General features: G+C 37.1%; 1 protein-coding gene across 1 annotated transcript in view; it reads right to left on the bottom strand.

Moving 5' to 3' along the window:
* Positions 1-20,350, bottom strand: part of CDK14 (cyclin dependent kinase 14) — a 534,565-nt gene that overhangs the window by 347,968 nt on the left and 166,247 nt on the right. The window contains exon 5 of the mRNA XM_057732871.1: positions 10,265-10,344. Coding sequence (XP_057588854.1) covers positions 10,265-10,344 — 80 coding nt within the window. The remainder of the gene's footprint in view (positions 1-10,264; positions 10,345-20,350) is intronic.

Below are 20,350 nucleotides of genomic sequence, written 5' to 3'. Positions count from 1 at the left end.
GCTGTCAAACTGGTGATGGGGTTGAGGTGGAGGGGAGGAAGTGATACCTCTTACCTTAGCCAGCTACCCTAGTGCACATGCCTTTCTCTGTTCATTTCTCCTTACATGAATCCTACCTATGTGCTATGGTCTAAATGTTTGTGCCTCCTCGACCCCCAACAAATTCATATGTTGTAATCTTAATCCCCAAAGGTGATGTTACTAGTAGGTGGTACTAGTAGGTGGGTCTTTAGGGGGTTGCCCTTGTGATGAGATTCATGTTCTTTAATTTGTTTAAATTTTTGTTTTTATTTTTTTGGCCATAAGCCTGGTATGCAGGACCAACCAGGGATCGAACCTGTGCCCCCTGCAGTGGAATCGCAGAATCCTAATCACTGGACCACCAGGGAACTGGGATTAATGTTCTTTAAAAAGAGCTCCCAAAGAGCTCTCTAGCCAATTCCACCACACGAGGATACAATGAGAAGTCTTCGACTTGGAAGAGGGCCTTCACCCAACCATCTAGTCACCCTGACCTCAAATTTTCAGCCTCCAGATATGTGAGCTATAAATCTCTGCTGTTTATGAGCTACCCAGTCTCTGTGTTTTGTTACAGCAGCCCAAACCAACTAAGACACTAACACTTAAGCTCAACCCAAATCTCGTCCCTTGCATGTCCACACCAGAGAGCTCCTTCTTTTTAATTCAAAACTACTATGGCCCTTTTCATTACTGTTTAAATTCCATTAAAACACTAACTAGATTCTTGGTGGGTTTCACTTTGGTGGCAGCAGAGAAAGAGCTGGGAGATGACTAGTCAACGCTGGCTTCATACCACAACCCTCAGAATACAAAGGCCTCAGAGGTTATCAATAGTTTACAATAGAACACAACTGACCACATCATAGAGTATAAAGCAGAAAGTGCTAAGAGATAAGTGTATGAAGCAAAAAACAACAACAACAAAAGCAGAGCAAGCAAAAAGTACAAAAGGCAAAAGATTATTTCCGTGAAAGTCAACAAAGCTTCAGGGAAGAGACAGGACTTAAATAAGATCTTAAAAGATGGTCAAAGCGGAGTTGGGGAGGGATCGGGAGGACTCAGGCTTGAAAAGAGCAAGGGACATTCCTTCCTTTGAGATATAGCTTCTCTGGCTGCTTCTCCACTATAGAGTCATAAAAGTTCAACCTGTCCCTCACCATTTACAATCAGCTTCTTGGCTGCATAAGTTATACAATGATTTTCTGCTTCTACTGGGTTATTTTATCTCACCAAACAAATAGTGCGTTGTGATTAAAGCTACGAGGGTGAGTCGAAAATTGTCCACTCTCTAGCTGTAGAATTTATTTTAATTAACTTTTAGAAAAGACAAAGACATCATTTTTCAACATAGTCTCCTTGCTTTTCAATACATTTTGTCCATCTGTCAACAAGCTTCCATATTCCCTCATTAAAAAATGTTTTAGGCTGAGCTGTGAGCCACAAATGCACCGCTGTCTTCACTTCTTCATCAGAAGAGAATCTTCATCCTTGCAGGGCTACTTTCAGGGGACCAAACAGGTGAAAGTCCAATGGAGCAAGATCAGGACTATAGGGAGGCTGCTTTAACACCTCAAAACGAAGTTTTTGCAGCGTGTCAACTGTGTGGGCAGAAGTGTGTGGATGTGCACACCCTCAGACCACAAAAAACAAATCACTGCCCACTGCTCTTCTTTCGTGCAAATCACAAGTGGGGCATCCATTTTTGCTTGCACCGCAGTTACAAATGAGCTGATGTAACACATTCACACCTGCATAGCAGTGACTGGGGAGACAGTAGCCTTGAACGGGAAGCACAGATAAGACACTGCTGCCAACAGAAGTTTTAATATAACCAGAGTGCAGATAACTTTTGAGTCACCCTCATATTTGTCAAAAACTGACAGCAATTAAATATAGCTTCAAAAGGTTCTATAGCACGACCTTACAGGATGTCTCTTGTCTTCTTCCAAGTGTTTAGGGTAGGTCAGTTCAGCACACAGAGACTGCTCCGACCCCTCACCCTCTGCCTTCCTGGAATGATGAAACCTCCAACATCACTGATGTCAACATTATTAACTAGAAGACTGAATTTCTGACAAGTGAGTAGGAGTAATTTCTTTTTTAAGTTCTGATGTAGAATATGGCCCATGTTTCTTTCTCTTTTTTAAAAAATATTTATTTATTTATTTATTTATTTATTCATTTATTTATTTTGGCTGCGTTGGGTCTTCATTGCTGTTTGCAGGCTTTCTCTAGTTGCAGCGAGCAGGGGCTACTCTTCATTGCAGTTTGCAGGCTTCTCATTGCAGTGGCTTCTCTTTGTTGAGGAGCTCGGGCTCTAGGTGTGCAGGCTTCAGTAGTTGTGTACTCAGGCTCAGTAGTTGTGGCTCGTGGTCTCTAGGGTGCAGGCGTAGTAGTTGTGGCACACGGGCTTAGTTGTTCCTCAGCATGTGGGTTCTTCCCAGACCAGGGCTTGAATCCATGTCTCCTGCATTGGCAGGCAGATTCTTAACCACTGCTCCAGGGAAGTCCCTGGCCCATGTTTTTTTGTAATGACTGGACAGACTGGGTAACACCAACAGGAGACTCTCAAAATCTTCCTTCTGACTGTCTGACTACAACATCACTCAGGTGCCACCTCTTCCATTATTAGTTTAAAGCCTCTTTGACTTACCAGTAGTTTTCCTCTCACTCTTTCCCCTCTATAGAAATGTATAATTAGATCCTATAATTCAACTGATAATATGTTTATCTTTCTCCACTAATCAATTTTAAGATCCTTGAGAATAGGAGGTATCAGTTTTCATGTTCAACAAAATAAGTTTTATTTCTGATAATAAAAGTAACACAGTTCAGTGAAGATGACATAAAGAGGAATAAAGATTTTCTAGATTGAACAATTTAATAATTAACTTATTAATTAAGATTTAATCATCACTAGCGTTACATTAATTTTCTTCTATTTTTAGCTAAGTGTATAAATATGCTTTTCAACAGAATTAGGAAAATATTTATTTGAGGTATAATAGAAACTATAAAACATATCCACTGTAAGTATAAAATTAAATGATTTTTAATAAATCTGTAGGGTTCTGCAGCCATTACCATATCTCAGATTTGTCCAACCATAAACAAAACCCAGCACTGGAACAATTTCGATTCCCCAGAGAGTGGTGACAGTTTGCAGTATGTCCCCTCTTCCAACCCCAGCCCCAGGCAACCACTGATCTGCTGTCTTTACAGATTTGCCTTTTCTGGGAATTTTACTTATATACAACCAGGCTTATATAACTGAGCATAAATGTTTTCACGATTCAAACATGTAGAAGCATATTGTCAGTAGGTAGCTCCCTTTTCTTGCTGTGTGGATATTTGACATTTTGTGTACCACTCCAACGGTTGATGGACATTTAGATTGTTTCCTAATTGTTTTGCCTATTCTGCATAGTAACGTTAGGAACATTTATGTACGTGTCTTTGTGTGGAAGTGTCTTCCTTTCTCCCGGATAGATTTCCAGGAGTGAAAATGCTGGGTCCTATGGTAATTTAATATTCCACTTTTTAAAAAGCTGTCAACATGTTTTCCAAGTGACAATACCACTTGATATTCCCACTAGCAATGTATGAGGGTTCCAGTTACTCCACATTCTTGCGACACATGGTATTACTGGCCTTTTCCATTATGGCCACTGGATTAGGTGTACAGCCACATCTCACTGTGGTTTTAATTTTCATTTTCTTTATGACTAACAACTCTCAGCATCATCTCATGGGTTAATTAGTCACTGGTATGTCTTTGGTAAAGTATCTATTCAAATTGTCCATTTAAAAAATTTGGGGGACTTTTCTAATTATTGAGTTTTTGGACCGCTTTATATATTTTACACATTTGGAGATAAATCTTTTATCAGATAAATTACTTGGATATATTTTCTTCCAATTTGTGGCTGATCTGAAAATGTCTTTAGCTTTCATTTTCGAAGGACAGTTTTGTTGGATATGAAGTTTTGGGTTGCTTTCAAGATTTTCTTTGTCTCTGTCTTTCAACAGTTGGACAATGATGGGTCTAGATCTGGGTCTCTTTATGTTTCTCCTAATTTTGGTTCATTTAACTTCTTAGATAACAGATTATAATCATATTTTTCAATAACTCTGGTCAGTTTTTGGCAATTATTTCTTCATATAGATTTTTGCTCCTTTCTCTCTCTTCTCTTTCTGATACTGTCAAAATTCTTTCCAATACACATGATCTACCTACTTTTTTTTTAATGAATATTAAAAAGTCTCCTTGTTTACTACTGTCCTTCCTTCAACATTCAGGAAATTCATCTTAAACTAGAGTTCAAAGGTAAATGACACTAAATCTTGTCAGTGGTCATGACAGTGGTCATGAATTAATTACTGTTCAAAGTTGGCCATCTTTTGACTATTTCTATGTCACTAGATAGAACATAGCTTAAGCAGCAAAACAATGTAACGTAAAGGGGCACAAAGAAACATTTTTGGGGTGATGGAAATATTCTATTGTGGTGGTTATTACAGGACCATATGCACTAGCCAAAGCTCATTGATAAAACACTTGAAATTGGTGTATTTTAATATACATAAAATTATATATATTACATTTTATATTATATATATTTATAAATATATTTATATATACATAAAAAAGCAATATAACTTTTTCTCAAATTCTGAGAAGGAACAAAGGTATACCAATGGATTCTATTTTTATCAAGCAACTGATAGCAGCTGTGACGATTACTATCATGAGAAGTAGTTGATATGCGGATTATGGATTCCCATCACTTTTTTAAAATTAGCCAAGAAATTCTGAAGGGAGGAAGGCATCATCTTTGAAACAAACTCTTCACTTAAGAGACCCCAGTTAAATTCTAAATGTGTTTTAAATATAAATGTATTAGGGCTCAATTTATATTTCCAAGAAAATATTTGTATTTATGTTTTCAAAAATAAGTTGAAAACTATATTTCCAAATAAAATAGGACAAAATGTAATACAAAACTGTTTACAAATTTAAAGCAGACAAGAAATGTTACTTCAACAACAACAAAAAAGCTTTATCCTTTAAAATTAAAGACATGAAAAAGAAAATACATGATTTTTATAGTTTTTAAAGTCACATGATCTAACAGCTTGCAAATTTTTTGTTGATATCAATTGGCAGACACCCATCAAATTACTCAGACTTACAAAGAATAACAATTTTGGCAATTTACATACGCTTACTTAGAATCAATGTCTAGACTCACAGATTTTTAACTTCCGCTTAAAAAAAATTTCCATTGTCAAATGCTCTGAAGCAATTCATGTTAATTTTTTCAGTGACGGACATAAAGGGTCATTATTAGAAGGTTTAAAAAAATATTCTAAGGAAAAAAAAATATTCTAAGCAAAAAAAAAATATTCTAAGCACAATAGTGTGCATCACACTACAGCACGTATGGATGAGGGATACTGATGAGACACTTACAGAGCCTTTATCCAGGGAAAGAGCCATGCTGGGACTATTATTTCAGTCGTGAGGCTATAAGATCACATAGTCCAACCCCTCCACTTCAAAGATGAAGAAACTGAAGACAAAATATGTTAAGTGACTCATGATCACGTAGCTAGTTGCAGAGCCTGCATCAAGACTCAGAATTCTGCTGTATGGTGCTTTCCCAACTTCAGCTCTTTGCTTCTTAGCAGGCTGAAAGACCCTACATACAATTTTGATCATATAGGTTTCTGTGTCAACAGTAATGCAGTATAATGGAATAAAAAGTAAGGATTTGGAATTTATTCACTCATTCATTCACTTATCCATGCAACATGTACTGAATGGCTATCACGTGTCAGGGACTGTTCTGGGCACTGGGTAGAAGACCCAAGCTGAACTGCATACCTACCGCATAATTATTTGTGTGACTTTGGACAAAAATCTCTTTAAATCCCAGCTTCATAACATGAAGATAGTATCATCAACCTTCCTCACAATGTTGAAAGATTAAATGAGATCATGTACTCAGAAGTGCCAAGTAAGGTCCTCAATTTATATACAACTGACCTATTATCTGTATCGCACGTTATATGAAAAATTGCCACATGAATGTCCAACCTCAAACTTAACATGTTGAGATTGAACTTATCTTTCATTTCCTGTAACCACTACCTTTCTTGTACCCTAAGACATTTCATCTACTTCCTTTCAAACCTTTCTTATATCTCCTGACTTTTTATCAGTACCATCAAAAACCATGACAGTATCATATAAGCATTTTAAGTTAAAACAGAAGGGCTGGGCTCAGCACAGCTACTTAATTTCTCTAAGCTCCCATCAAAGACAGAATGAGTTTCAAAGCACCTGAACCTGAATTAAGCCATTAAGCACTCCAGCTCTATGAGATAAAATTCAAAGTCCATCTTTGCCCATAAATCTAGGTCCACTTTAGGTGGAAATTATGTGTTAACCTCTAAATTCCCAGGTATGCTTGTTAATGGCAAGCAGCCACTTGAAAACTACTTTACTATGCACAGTGCTTTCCTACTTTGAAATGTTCCTGCTGTTGACATTTTGTGAATGAGGAAATTGACCAAAACAGCAGAAAAGAGGCAAACTCAAATTAAAGTGCTTCCTCTCAATTGAACAAGCCATGCCACTCCCTCATCAATGTAAAAAAATGTAAAAATGATTATACCCCAGGCATCTACCACCCTCGTCCTAAATATTTCAAGTTATACCACTAGATACACAGAGGAGTTATTGTGCATGGATTTCTAGAATTAGTAATAGCAAAAAAGAGTGAGCAATGCTGATAGTTTTTGCTTCCACACAAAAATAGCAGAAAAATAAGACATATGAAAGGCAAGAGAGGAACAAATAACCAAAACTGCCCAGAGTTTAATTCTTTTTCTTACTATATGGTCATTTATCTCCATTAAAAATCACTCAGAAGTCAGATTTTATTAGGAAAACCTTAAAATATTTTATTCAAAGGAAAATACAATGTCTTGTTGTGGTCAGTTCCTTCAGGCCTCATCAATTCTTGTACCATTCATCTCCAGAGTATTCAAAACTCTGAGTTTAAAGACTCCTTGGGAAATTGAAACCACAATGCAGAGGTAGATGGTTCCCGAGAAATGGCACAAACCAACACCTGTGTTCTGCAAGCAGGGTTACTGAGGCCCAACACCATCAGGTGATGCCATGGATTGAATTGTGTCCCCCCACATGCATATGCTGAAGTCCTAACCCCAGCACCCCAGGATATGATGCTTTTGAGACAGAATTTTTTTCAGACATAATTAAGTTAAAGTGAGGTCATTTTGAGTGGACACCAGTACAAGTGACTGGTGTCCTTATAAGAAAAGGAAATTTAGACAAAGGCACAAAGAGAAGATGATGTGAAGACACAGGGAAAAGACAGCCATCTATCAGCCAAGAAAGGCTTGAAACAAATCCTTCCCGCACGGCCATCAGAAGGAGGGCCCTGATACCTTGACCTCAGACTTCTAGCCTCTAGAACAATGAGACGATACATTGCTGTTGTCTGAGCCACTCAGTCTGTGGTACTATGTTATGGCAGCCCTAGCAAATTAGCATGCTGATGAAAAACAAAGTCAAGATCAAAACCCAGCTTTCCAACTCACTACACTGTCTTGCAACTTAACTCTCTGTTTTCACTCAAAGTTTTCTCCCATAAAAATCTTACCACGTGTTCAACTTGTTAAAGACCATGTTAATATACACTGTTTATGCTGACCTCTTGTGAGCTACACTTTCACATCACCAAAAAGACATTTTCTTGTAGATGTCTCATGAACTCAAATCTCAATGTCTAAAACCCCAAGCAACTACTCTACAAAGTTAGTATGGACTCTGTTTTATAATCTAAGAAAGTCTAGGTACAAGATTCAAGTCCCTGGACAAGTCATCTAACCTTGCTGAGGTTCAATTCTGTATTAATAATATGAATTCAACAAACAACATAAATTCTACACCTCCCCCCCCCCAAAAAAAAACCTTCAAAGGGCTAATGTTAAGGTTAAATTGGATAATAGCCCTTTTAAACTGCAAAGTGTTAAAAGCAATTCTCCGTGCAATCAAAAACTATTTCTCTCTTTGGCACCATTTTTTTTACTCTATCAACTTAAAACCATTGATAGTTCCCTCTCAAATTGCCTATAACCAATAATTCACCTAGGTCTAGCATTTCTTTCTCTACAGCATCATTTTTTGGTCACTGCTTTCTAATAAACCCTGGCCCTCACAAGTTCAAATCCGCACTGCTTTGAATGACTGATTTATCAGCTTCCACCTTCCTCCTTATCTAATCTATATCACATCCTAATATCAGATTTATCCTCCTAATACACTCAGCCAGCTCAAAAGTCTTCAGAGGCTCTCTAACCCACAAAACCAGGTCCCAGCTACAGAGCCCTGCATTCTATGACACAATGGCAGCTCAGGGCCAGCTCCTAAGCTTATCTCAAGGTTTACCATGTGCCCAAGGGCCTTGCCTCATACCCAGCCAGTATGAACAGACAGATCATCAAAAAATTTAATATAACCCTACTTGCTTCTTCTCTTTGAGCTCTCCACTGATGGACCCAACTGTCAAAATTGGATCCTCTAATATCATTAGGAACTTCCTCTTGACCTCGAATCTGGGGAGGCACCATCAGCAAGGTTAGGCTGGTTAATTCTAGTGCACGCCCCACATGCTAAGGAGCATGCCTGCGGCCCAGTATCATTTTCCTCCTGCCTCTCGTGTGGCCCAGCAACTCTTCGCCCTTCTCCTATTTCCTAACCTTCAGGGTCTACCATAATCAAATTCACAGCTCAACGGGAACCCACTGCTCCATCTCAGCCAGTGGTTTCCAATCCTATCAGACCAAATACAAGTATTTTATTCCTGGAATAAGCCTCACTTGACAGTGATATATTATCATTTTTATATATTACTGGATTCAAGAGAAAATGCCAAGCAGAAGGATGTGTGAGAATGGAAACAAAGACAAGGTCTTAGCTAAAGAGAAGTATGTGTAGGTCATCATGTTATAGTTGCTGTATAATTCATGAAATGAATAAAACCACATGGGAAAGAGTACTAATTAGAGAAAAGAAGGCTCCTTCCCTGTCCTAAAACTCCATAATATTTAGAGAAGGAGACAACAGAAGAGAGAGAAAAAGCTACCTACTTGGAAAATCTGGTGTCAGTTAAATAGGAATGATAGAAACCAAACTGAAGTGGTGTGGAAAGGAGAATGAAAGGTGAGAAAGTGAAAACAGAAAGTGGACTTCTTGGGAGTTCCCTGGTGGCCTGTGATTAGAATATCAGGCTTTCACTGCTGTGGCCTGGGTTCAATCCCTGGTTGGGGAAACAAATCAGACCAGTGACGGACTACATTTAGTTCATCAGTATCTTAATAATACTATTGAAGTAAATTGCTGTTACTTATCTTGTTGTACATCAGCAGACAAGCAACTGTGGTTCCTTCAATGCAAAAATAAAGTCTTATTTCAAGATTATTTGTACTTTTAAAAATGTAGTAGAGGTGAAGCTATCAATACTAAAAGTTCTGAAAATGAACTGAAAAGATCCCACTAATAAAAGAAGGTATTTTATTCTCTTGAAGTAGAGAAACTAAGCAGGAAGTAATAAGGCAAAAGATTGAGCAATTTCATTTCATAAAAATTAAAAATTCATATATACCAAAATTAAAAAGACTTTTCAGAAAAATTACAGAATGCAAGAAAATATTACAACATACATTATGCTGATATATAAAGAGCATCTATAAATCAATAAGAAAAACCAATAGAAAATATATTAAAGAACAGGAACAAAAATCAAGAAAGAAGAAATACAAAAGACAAGAAGATAGCATAATCCCCTCATTGTTAAGAACTTTCCTTAAAAGTCATGAATATAGAGTAATTCTAGATTAATATGTGCCTTAGGAGCTCTGAAAACAAAATCAGACACATAAGATTCCTCAGTCAGGCAGTGATAGTCTCACCATCAACCCACAGCAGTTTTTTTCTCCACACCTGTGTATATAGCAGGATGGTTTTATTTTATTTAACATGAATTGCTATGCTTGTAAGAGGTACTGATTTTTAAATTTCAGTTTACACATCCCAATTAGAAATATGACCATGTAATTTAGAAACACAGCATAATGAGGTGTATAACAGCTAAACAGCTATGAGCATCATGCAAACACAAAAGCAAAGATAACAAGAGAAAATGCCTACCTTCCCTGATAGCTGTAAAAGGTGTACCTTCTTCTTCTTGCAGCCTGATCACCTTCAGGGCTACCAACTTCCCATTTACCCTGGAGAAACAAAAGAAAAGATGAGAAGCAAATCCATGAAAATATGTTTCCGTTATGGTTCTGTCTTTCTTACAATTAGTATTTTATGCATTTTTGCATTGAAAATGTCAGTGACAATTATGCCACCACAACAAGATTAATTTCAGTAAGGCTGGGAATCCTGTATGATCATCATAAATATTCACACTTTAAATATTCACATTTTAAATATTCACACTTGCAATAGTCCAAGATTTGTTTTCTGTGATTCACTCTATGTTCTTTCCAAAATGAAACTAGTGCTTAACACAAAACCATGTTCGATCAATTATTCACAGATTAATTAAAAATCAAGTCATGAAAATAACACTCTCTCTTTGTTTCTCCAATAGTGTCTCTTTCTTTTGCTTAAATGTCTTCATCTTCAGTCTTAAGTTGAGGTCATTCAATCCCCAAGGACGGAAACCTGACACTCAGTCTCCTTCCTTCTCTCTTTCCTCTTACTCTCTCTGTCTCTCTGTCTCTGTTTCTCCCTCAACATCACCCATTCCTCCCTTTTTTGTTATTTTTTTTTCCCTAGAGCCTCCTAAAATTACTTTGGTCTGATTGTGTTTTATAATGCAGTATATCATCAAAATAAAAGTTAAGAATATATTACTATTACAAAATTACACAAGACCTATCCAAAGCAGATGTTTCTTTCAGACACATTCTAAATGTGTACCAGCTCTAATTAAAAGTAAGATTACACTAGGCAGATAACTTTTTATCCAATCAATTCTGTTAATAAAATAAAGACATGATTATTTATATTGGTGTTCTAGATGACTGCTTTATTTTCTACCTAGACTAGGCTTACTAACATACTTCCTTAATTAAAAATAAGTAAAACAAGCACACATTAAAAATGTAAAAGCTACAAGAAAGCATTTAATGAAAAGTATATCTCCCTGCCACATCCAGCTCCCACCCTCTGAAGTCACCACTTACCTCAGAGAGGTAACTTAGCTTAATATATATAATTAACACATACACACAAACACACACGTACAAATAGTAGTATGCCATACAGGGTACAGTGTGTATCATTTTTTTTAAAGATTTATTTATTTATTTTTGGCTGCATTGGGTCTTCATTGTTGTGCACAGGCTTTCTCTAGTTGTGGCAAGTGGGGGCTACTCTTCATTGTGGTGTCCGGGCTTCTCATTGCAGTGGCTTCTCTTGTTGTGAAACACAGGCTCTAGGTGCGCAGGCTTCAGTAGTTGTGGCACGTGGGCTCAACAGTTGTGGCTCACGGGCTCTAGAGCACAGGCTCAGTAGTTGTGGCATATGGGCTTAGTTGCTCCTCGACATGTGGGATCTTCCTGGTTCAGGGATCGAACTCATGTTCCCTGCACTGGCAGATGAATTCCTAACCACTGCACCACTAGGGAAGTCCCCAGTGTATATTGCTTTTATCACAATTTATTTTGGTGACTTCCTCATAAATTCATATACAATTGTCTCTTGCTTTTGAAAGACCAGAGCGTGTTCCTTTCTACGAGTGTAGTATGTTCAATTTAATCTCAGTCCTCTATTGATAGGCATTTAGCAGGTTCCCAATTTGGGGCCATAAAATAATGATATAATAAATGTTCTTGGAATCAGACTCCCTGACCTCAGACTATACTACAAAGCTACAGTAATCAAGACAACATACTGGCAAAAAAACAGAAATATAGATCAATGGAACAGGATAGAAAGCCCAGAGATAAACTATGGTCAACTAATCTATGACAAAGGAGGCAAGGATATACAATGGAGAAAAGGCAGCCTCTTCAATAAGTAGTGCTGCGAAAACTGGACAGTTATATGTAAAAGAATGAAATTAGAACCCTTCCTAACACCATACACAAAAATAAACTCAAAATGGATTAAAGACCTAAATGTAAGGCCAGACATTATAAAACTCCTGGAGGAAAACATAGGAAGAACACTCTTTGACATAAATCACAGCAAGATCTTTTTTGACCCACCTTGTACAGTAATGGAAATAAAAACAAAAATAAATAAGTGGGACCTAATGAAACAAAGGCTTTTGCACAGCAAAGGAAACCATAAACAAGACGAAAAGACAACGGGAGAAAATATTTGCAAATGAACCAACAAAGGATTAATCTCCAAAATATATAAACAGTTCATCCAGCTCAATATCAAAAAACAAACAACCCAATCAAAAAATGGGCAGAAGATCTAAATAGGCACTTCTCTAAAGAAGACATACAGATGGCCAAGAGGCACATGAAAAGCTGCTCAACATCACTCATCATTGGAGAAATGCAAATCAAAACTACAGTGAGGTATCACCTCACACCGGTTAGAATGGGCATCATCAGAAAATCTACAAACAATAAGTGCTGGAGAGGGTGTGGAAAAGGGAACCCTCTTGCACTGTTGGTGGGAATGTAAATTGATACAGCCACTATGGAGAACGGTATGGAGGTTCCTTAAAAAACTAAAAACAGAATTACCATATGACCCAGCAATCCCACCACTGGGCATAGACTCAGAGAAAACCATAATTCAAAAAGACACATGCTCTCTGGGTCTCTGCCAGGAGAAGTGACTTGGGACCCATACATCTCACCACTAACTCGGCCTTCTGCAGCCTGTGTCCCACAATCCTCCAGGGCTGGAAGGAGCAGACGCCACTCTCTCCTTCCTTCTGAATATAAAACTCTATGGTTTAGTCAGCCACACCTGGCTTTTGGTATGCCAACGGATAAAAGAGAATTGAAGAAATCCTTTCTCAACATATATCGTATAATATGTCTTATGTGTGGAATATAGAAAAATGGTACAGATAAACTTATTTGCAAAGCAGAAATAGAGTCACAGATGTAGAGGACAAACAGGTTACTAATGGGGGAAGCAGGGGTGGGACAACTTGGGAGATTGGGGTTGATACATATACACTACTATGTATAAAATAGATAACTAATACAGACCTACTGTATAGCACAGGGAACTCTACTCAATGCTCTGTGGTGACCTAAATGGGAAGGAAATCTAAAAAAGAGTGAATATATATATACACATAACTGACTCACTTCGCTGTACAGCAGAAACTAACACAACATTGTAAAGCAAGTATACTCCAATAAAAATTAAAAAAAAAAAAAAAAGACACATGCACCCCAATGTTCATTGCAGCACTATTTACAACAGCCAGGTCATGGAAGCAACCTAAATGTCCATTAACAGATGAACAGATAAAGAAGATGTGGCACATATATACAATGGACTATTACTCAGCTGTAAAAAGGAACAAAACAGGGACATTTTTGAGACATGGATGGACCTAGAGACTGTCATACAGAGTGAAGTAAGTCAGAAAGAGAAAAACAAAAATTGTATAGTGCAATGCATATATGTGGAATCTAGAAAAATGGTACAGATAAGCCAGTTTGCAAGGCAGAAATAAAGACACAGAACAAACATATGGACACCAATTGAGGAAAGTGGGGTCTGGGGTGGGATGAATTGGGAAATTGAGATTGCCATATATACATTACTAATAGGAAAAAATATATCAAATTGTACACTTTAAATATATGCAGTTTATTGTATGTCAATTATATCTCAATAAAACTTCTTAATAAAATAAAATAAAGTAAAAAAGTAAAATAAAATAAATATTCTTGGACATAATTTCATCCATGTAAAAATACATCTGTAAGACAAATTCCTAAAAGCAGAAATGCAAAATCAAAACATAATGTGTATTTCTAAAAATTCTAACTCTGATGAACACTGAGAAACTATCGTACACATAGGTTGTACCAATTTATACTACGTATAGCAAATAGGAGCGCCTGTTCCCCTTTTACCGATATATACTATGTTACCAACCATTGATTTTGCCAATCTAATAGATGAAAAAGGGTTTCTTTGCAACCAAAAATCTTTAGAGGCTATGAAATCAGCAAAGGAGAACTCATGTAGCCCAGAGAATCCAGTGCCTGAGTCTGAAATAAAGAATTTGAATGTCTCTTTTTAAAGAACTGCATCCAATTGGTCTTTTCTTGATTTAAACAACAACATCAACAACTGCCACAGACACAAAATTTGAAAGGTCAAGGGATTTACCACAGCCCAACCATCCTACTGGCATCCCTCATCAAACTGATTGTTGAAATACATTACTGGTTACAGTAATCAAAGGACATCTGGTTATAAGGCTCCACAGTGCACCATCTCCTCAAGGTTAGGAGTCGTGTTTATTTTCCCTTGTATTTCAGCTGGGAGGACAGGCATACTGCTTTTCTGCTCTGCAACTCTCCTCTCCTGAGTACATCACCTTGATTTTTTCTAATGCTGCTTATGCTCTAGGTACCCAGGTGCAAGCAAAAAATTAATATTCACGTGGGGTTCAACTGGAGACTGTACCTTGCGCTTGTCACTTTGTCCTTTATGACTAAGGGAGGCGTCTGGCAGGGCTTGGGGCTGGGATGCAGTCAGTACTGACATCTGCACAGATTTTCTCAGCCCAGTTGAGCTCATCACTGGCTCCCTGAGGAGGTAGGAACTGATTCCAGAAACTGCTTGGAATTTTCCCTTCACTTAGAGATATTCTCCCCTCACCCATAAAAACACACACAACCTCCTTCCCACAAAGCTTTTGCATTTCCCTTGAGATTACTGGCTTACATATACCATGAACTGAACTCTGGAATACAGGGAATTTGTGGTTTTGGAAGGCTATCTACTTAAAACACACTCTGAGACCATGAAACTATGATTCCCCTGTAATACACTGAAAGGAGAAGAGCCTTTAACTGAACCAGCACTCATGCTTTAAATGCAACTAGAGAAGGAACACCTTTAAGCAATCTCGTAGACTAGTGTGCATTATGTTTGTGGTGAAAAAAAGTTTGAACATATTTACTATGATAAACTGCATAAAAGTACAAGATCCAGGTCCACAGATACCTGATTCTAAAGCATAATTCTCTATGAGTTAAATCTCCAACTATCAATTTCTTATAATTATGATAATCACAGCAGTTAAAGACGTTGAGATTCTATGTATTACATCATAAGAAACTAAAAAAATTCCTTAAAATTTATACTAGACTATTAACTCCATGAGCAAAGGAACTTTTTTCTGTTTTGTTAACTGTTACATGCCCAATGCCTAAAACTGTCTGGCACAGAGTAGACTCTCAAAATATTTTATTGAATGAATACTTATAATGTTAATAATATACTAATAGTTCTTTCCTTATACCTGCAAGATATCTCAAGAATAAAGTATAAAATTACTACTTTCAATAATTTCAAAAATACAAAATTTATAAAAGGATTTCAATATCTTCTTTCATGTTTGTTTTCTTGTTTCAAATTAAAGGTACGGTCTCTTCACTGCTGATGATCCATGTAGATATAGAAAGTTTTCATTTCCTTAAGGTTTTAGAATTTATAGAATGCTTTGTTAATTAACCTTTTTCACCCAAAAGATAGGTTTCAAAACCCTCACTTATCTTTAATAATCTGAGCCCAGACCACAAATCAGTATGTCTCTCTTCTCCAACTGCTTCATTGGTTTCCCATTAAGAACCATATTGATTATCAAATTGCTCTTTAACCTAAGAGTCATTGTGACTCTCTCTTTTCTTAATTATTGATAGTTTTTCTCCATGTGTCTAGACACTCACCAACTACTGGATCCCTCCGTTCTAAAGTCTAGTAAAAATGTTAAGTCACTGGCTCCACTTTTGGAAAAGGTATCTTTTGAAAAAATAACATTACAAATTTTCTAGTGTTCTGCCTTTGGTGCATATCTAATAATTACTTTATGTGGTTTAAACTATCTTATTAAATATTCAAAACACATACTTCAAACATCGATTTAAGTTCTTTAGAATAATTACAAAATTCATATTGAATCAATAAATTAGAGCTGTTTACAGCAAAACTCTGAAGATTCCTCTTTAACAAGCCTTATTAATTAAATCAGAGGCTAATGAATAGAAGGTAATCAAGACTTGATTGGCAATGGAGACATTAATTCAGGTAAATAACATAGCAAAAGACGTGCTTTCAATTATGTGAATATTACTACAGAACTTTCTATTGGAGATATTGCCAGGTTTCTGTCTAGTTGTTCTAAGCTATCTAGGGAGCTGTTTTAATTTCAGAGATTCTTTACTATTTTCTAATTCTTTCAACAACTGCCTTTCGCAGCTTGGCCTCACTGTGAAGCTCACTTCAGGCCCAAAGACGAGTGACACTGCTTTAGTCTGCCTGTCACATGGGAAGAGCTGTCAAGTGCATCAGGAGGAAGAGCCAGGGGACTGTCCAAGCACAGAGCCAGCCACACACGCAGAGACGGAGGACACTGGGTGTCCCAACAGAGCCACACTGGAGTGGATCCAGCTTTCAAACTGGTTCTAACCACAAATCCAAATCTCCACCAACTTCAGAAACTCCGTCCACAGATCTGTGTGCCCTAAGTTTGTAAATAATAAAATTATCCTGTGTGGGGGAAGCAAGATGGAGAAGTTTTGAATAAGGAGCACAGCCTATTCATTTTTTCATGCATTTGTTCATTTATTTTGTGAACCCTATAAAAAACTCTCCTCACTAAGGGTAAATTTTCCAGACTCAAAAGATGACGCTCAAGGAAAATTACGGACAATCCTCATCACGTTCGTTACCTGAAATTCATCAGATAACTTAGTACAATAAAACACAATAAAAAATATTATCTAGGTCATCTTTGAAAATCGTGTTCATGTGCTAACACCTAGAAGAAATTATGTCTAGAGGATATAAAGGAAATTAAGGCAATACACCTAAAAGAAATTTAATATACTCTGGTAAATTTAATATATCATGCCTCTCTCTTCCATTATGATTTTGTCTCAAGAGAAACTGCTATGGAAAATAGTACTGAATACAGGGAGATACAATGCTTTTGTTTCCTTACTATATTGGTTTAGAAGCAAGAGAAGGAAAGAGATACTACTGAGGGAGTCACAATGGCAAGGCGGAGGGTGTCAAGGACAGTATTTTGAGCTTAATATAAATTTTTGGCAAAGTCATTAAAATAGTTTAAAGGTTTTAATATTAGTGCTTCTTTCATTAATTCCCTTTTAAGGCACTAGTTAAAATGCTGACTATACCGTATCACATACACACTTCAAAAACTAAGAGCTTAACCAAGCATTCATGGCCTTGCTATCCCCATCTAAATTCAATTTTTATACAGGCGTAAATGCGAAATCATCTCAATACTATTTAACCTTTGATATTCTGGAATACTCTACAAGTATCATCTACTACCGTTTATTCTGGAAAAGTTAATTTAGAATTTCAAGGTACGTTGTCAGTAATTACACCTCACCCTAATCTTCATCAAAATAATACAGAGAGAAGAGGAAGAAGACTAATGCTATTTCTGGAACAGCATAATGACTGTTTTTCAGGATGGGGCTAACAATGCAAAAAGTCTGAAGATTGAATGCAATGAGAAAAAGGGTGTGCTCAACCAACAATTATTATGAGTTTGTACATTTGACAAAACATTGATAACGACATTTTATTGGATGTAAAAACTCATGATACTTTGAAACATAGTTAGAGGAACATATATTGTTCCTGGGAGAAACAATAAAATAATTACATCTCAATAATTTAAAACTTGCACTTTCCAAACATAAAATCTGTCAACAAAGGACCTGAGAGTCTCACTACCTTCTGAGTATACAGAAATAGCCTCAGTGATCATTCAAGCTCCTGAAGAGACAAAAAGAGCCTGACTGGACCGACTGTCTATCTTTGTCCTCCCACTCCCTGGAAAACAGTAGCCCCCTCAAAAGACTCTGGTGGAACTCAACTCCCCTACAACAGCCCAATTATTTAGTCCTTCTTTATGCTGAACCAAAATTTGCTTCCTGTAACTTCCACTCTCTGATTCGAATTCTAAGTGCACAAAGACTAAACTAAATGCTCTTCCACAAGACAGCCCTGCACTTAATTAAGTTTTAATATCCTGCCTCCTATTCAACAACTACTAATTGAAAGACTGTGATTCTGTGCTTGGGATAAAGAATACACAACCCAGACGTGGTCCCTGCACTTATGTTTCACGGAGGAGACAGATGTGAAACGTAACTACGAAAATGGCTGACACACATCAAAGGGAGGCAGGAGGCACTCACTTGTCAATGATGGGACAATTTAAGCATCATGCACGTAACAAATGAAGAGGGAATGATAGAATTTGAATATCACCATTAACGGCTGCTAAAGTCACAAAATGAAGCTATCAGATATTATGTGCCTCCTGATGGAAGCGCTCATCCCCCTCAATGGAATCAATCCAGCCTGAATCTCACCACGTCTAAATCTAACTACTGATTTTAAGGAGATAAGGGAACAAGTTAAACAACACCGTTGAATATAATCAGAAAAATCCAGACTAAAGGAAACTATAGGAAAATGAACATGTTTCTTCAACAAATGAATTTTAAGAAAAAAAAGGAGGGGAGAAACCATCAATTAAAAGAGAGAAATGTCAACTATTGGGAAATTAATTGCAATGTATGGACCCAATTTTGATTCCAAAAAAAGTTTAACACTGACTATATATTTGATGATAAAGAAACTGTTAAATTTTTTACATGTGATAATGGTATTGTGGTTAGGTATTTTTAAATAGAGTCCTTATCTTTTAAAGAAAAAAATACACAATGAAATAATATGATGTTTGAGGTTTGTTTCCAAATAATTGGGAGGAATGAATACAGACGAAACAAGATTAGACTTAGGTTGTCAATGTTGGAAACTGGGTGATGGGATCAATGGGGGGTTATCAAAACTATGATCTCTATTAATTTTCCATTATAGTTCTTTAAAAATTAAAAAACACACCCAACACAAATTCAGATAAATGCGATGAAGGAAAATCATAGCATGCCATAAAAAAGATAAAGAATCTATTTTAATGATACAAATGAACTTATTATAAAACAGAAATAGACTCACAGAACATAGAAAACACACTTCTGGTTACCAAAGGGGAAGGAGGGGGTGGGTCAGGATAAATGAGGAATTTGTGATTAACATATACATGCTACTATATACAAAATAAACAAGGACCTGCTGTATAACACAGGGAACTATATTCAGTATCTTATAATAACCTATAATGGAGAAGAATCTGAGAAAGAATATATATGTGTGTATAACTGAATAACTTTGCTGTACACCTGAACCTATTTTAGATTAGACAGGGAAGGGTTCTCTGAAAATGTGACATTTAAGCTGAAATGAGAAATATGGAAGAGTAAGCAAAGAACATTCTAGGCAGATGGAAGACCTGTACAAAAGCCCAGAGGCAGAGAACACAATGTGTTAAACAAAACTATAAGAAAGAAAGAGTGGCTGGAACTTGCTGGCCAGCACTGGGTAGGAGAGGGGGACGTGCAGAGAGGGACAGGAGAGCCAGATCACGGAGGTCCTGAAGGGCCACAGAAAGGACTGATTTAAAAAAAAAAAAACCACTGAGGAATCTTAAGGAAGGAGATAATATGATTAAATTATGTCTGCAGCTCCCTCACTATGGTTTGGAGAAGAGCCTGAGGGAGCACAGCAGTGGGAGCAGGGAGAGCGGTCAGGCAGCTACTACAGTGGTCCAGGGGAAAGATGGTGGTCAAAAAGAACCAGGGTATTGGTAAGAGCAATGGGAAAAAGAAAAACAATATTCTGGAGACAGAATCAACATTCTGCTGGGACAAACTGGATTGGGCATAGGGCAAGTGGTAAAGGGCAAAAACCCAAATGTCCTGACTTTAGTGTCTGCGTGCATGGAGGTATGTGTACTGACTCAAGGAAACTAAAGAAGAGGAGACGTAGAGAATAAAGAGTCCTATTTGGGAGGATCTTGGTCTAGACATTTAAAAAAAAAATTTAGGCTAGACGTAAAACATTATGAGTCATTTGGAGGACTTCAAGGGAAGCAATAACTTCAAGAGAGAGCCA

The sequence above is a fragment of the Hippopotamus amphibius genome, chromosome 4, assembly GCF_030028045.1.
Source record: "Hippopotamus amphibius kiboko isolate mHipAmp2 chromosome 4, mHipAmp2.hap2, whole genome shotgun sequence".
In the NCBI taxonomy this organism is placed as follows: Eukaryota; Metazoa; Chordata; class Mammalia; order Artiodactyla; family Hippopotamidae; genus Hippopotamus; species Hippopotamus amphibius.
This window is presented reverse-complemented; position numbering and strand designations above follow the sequence as displayed.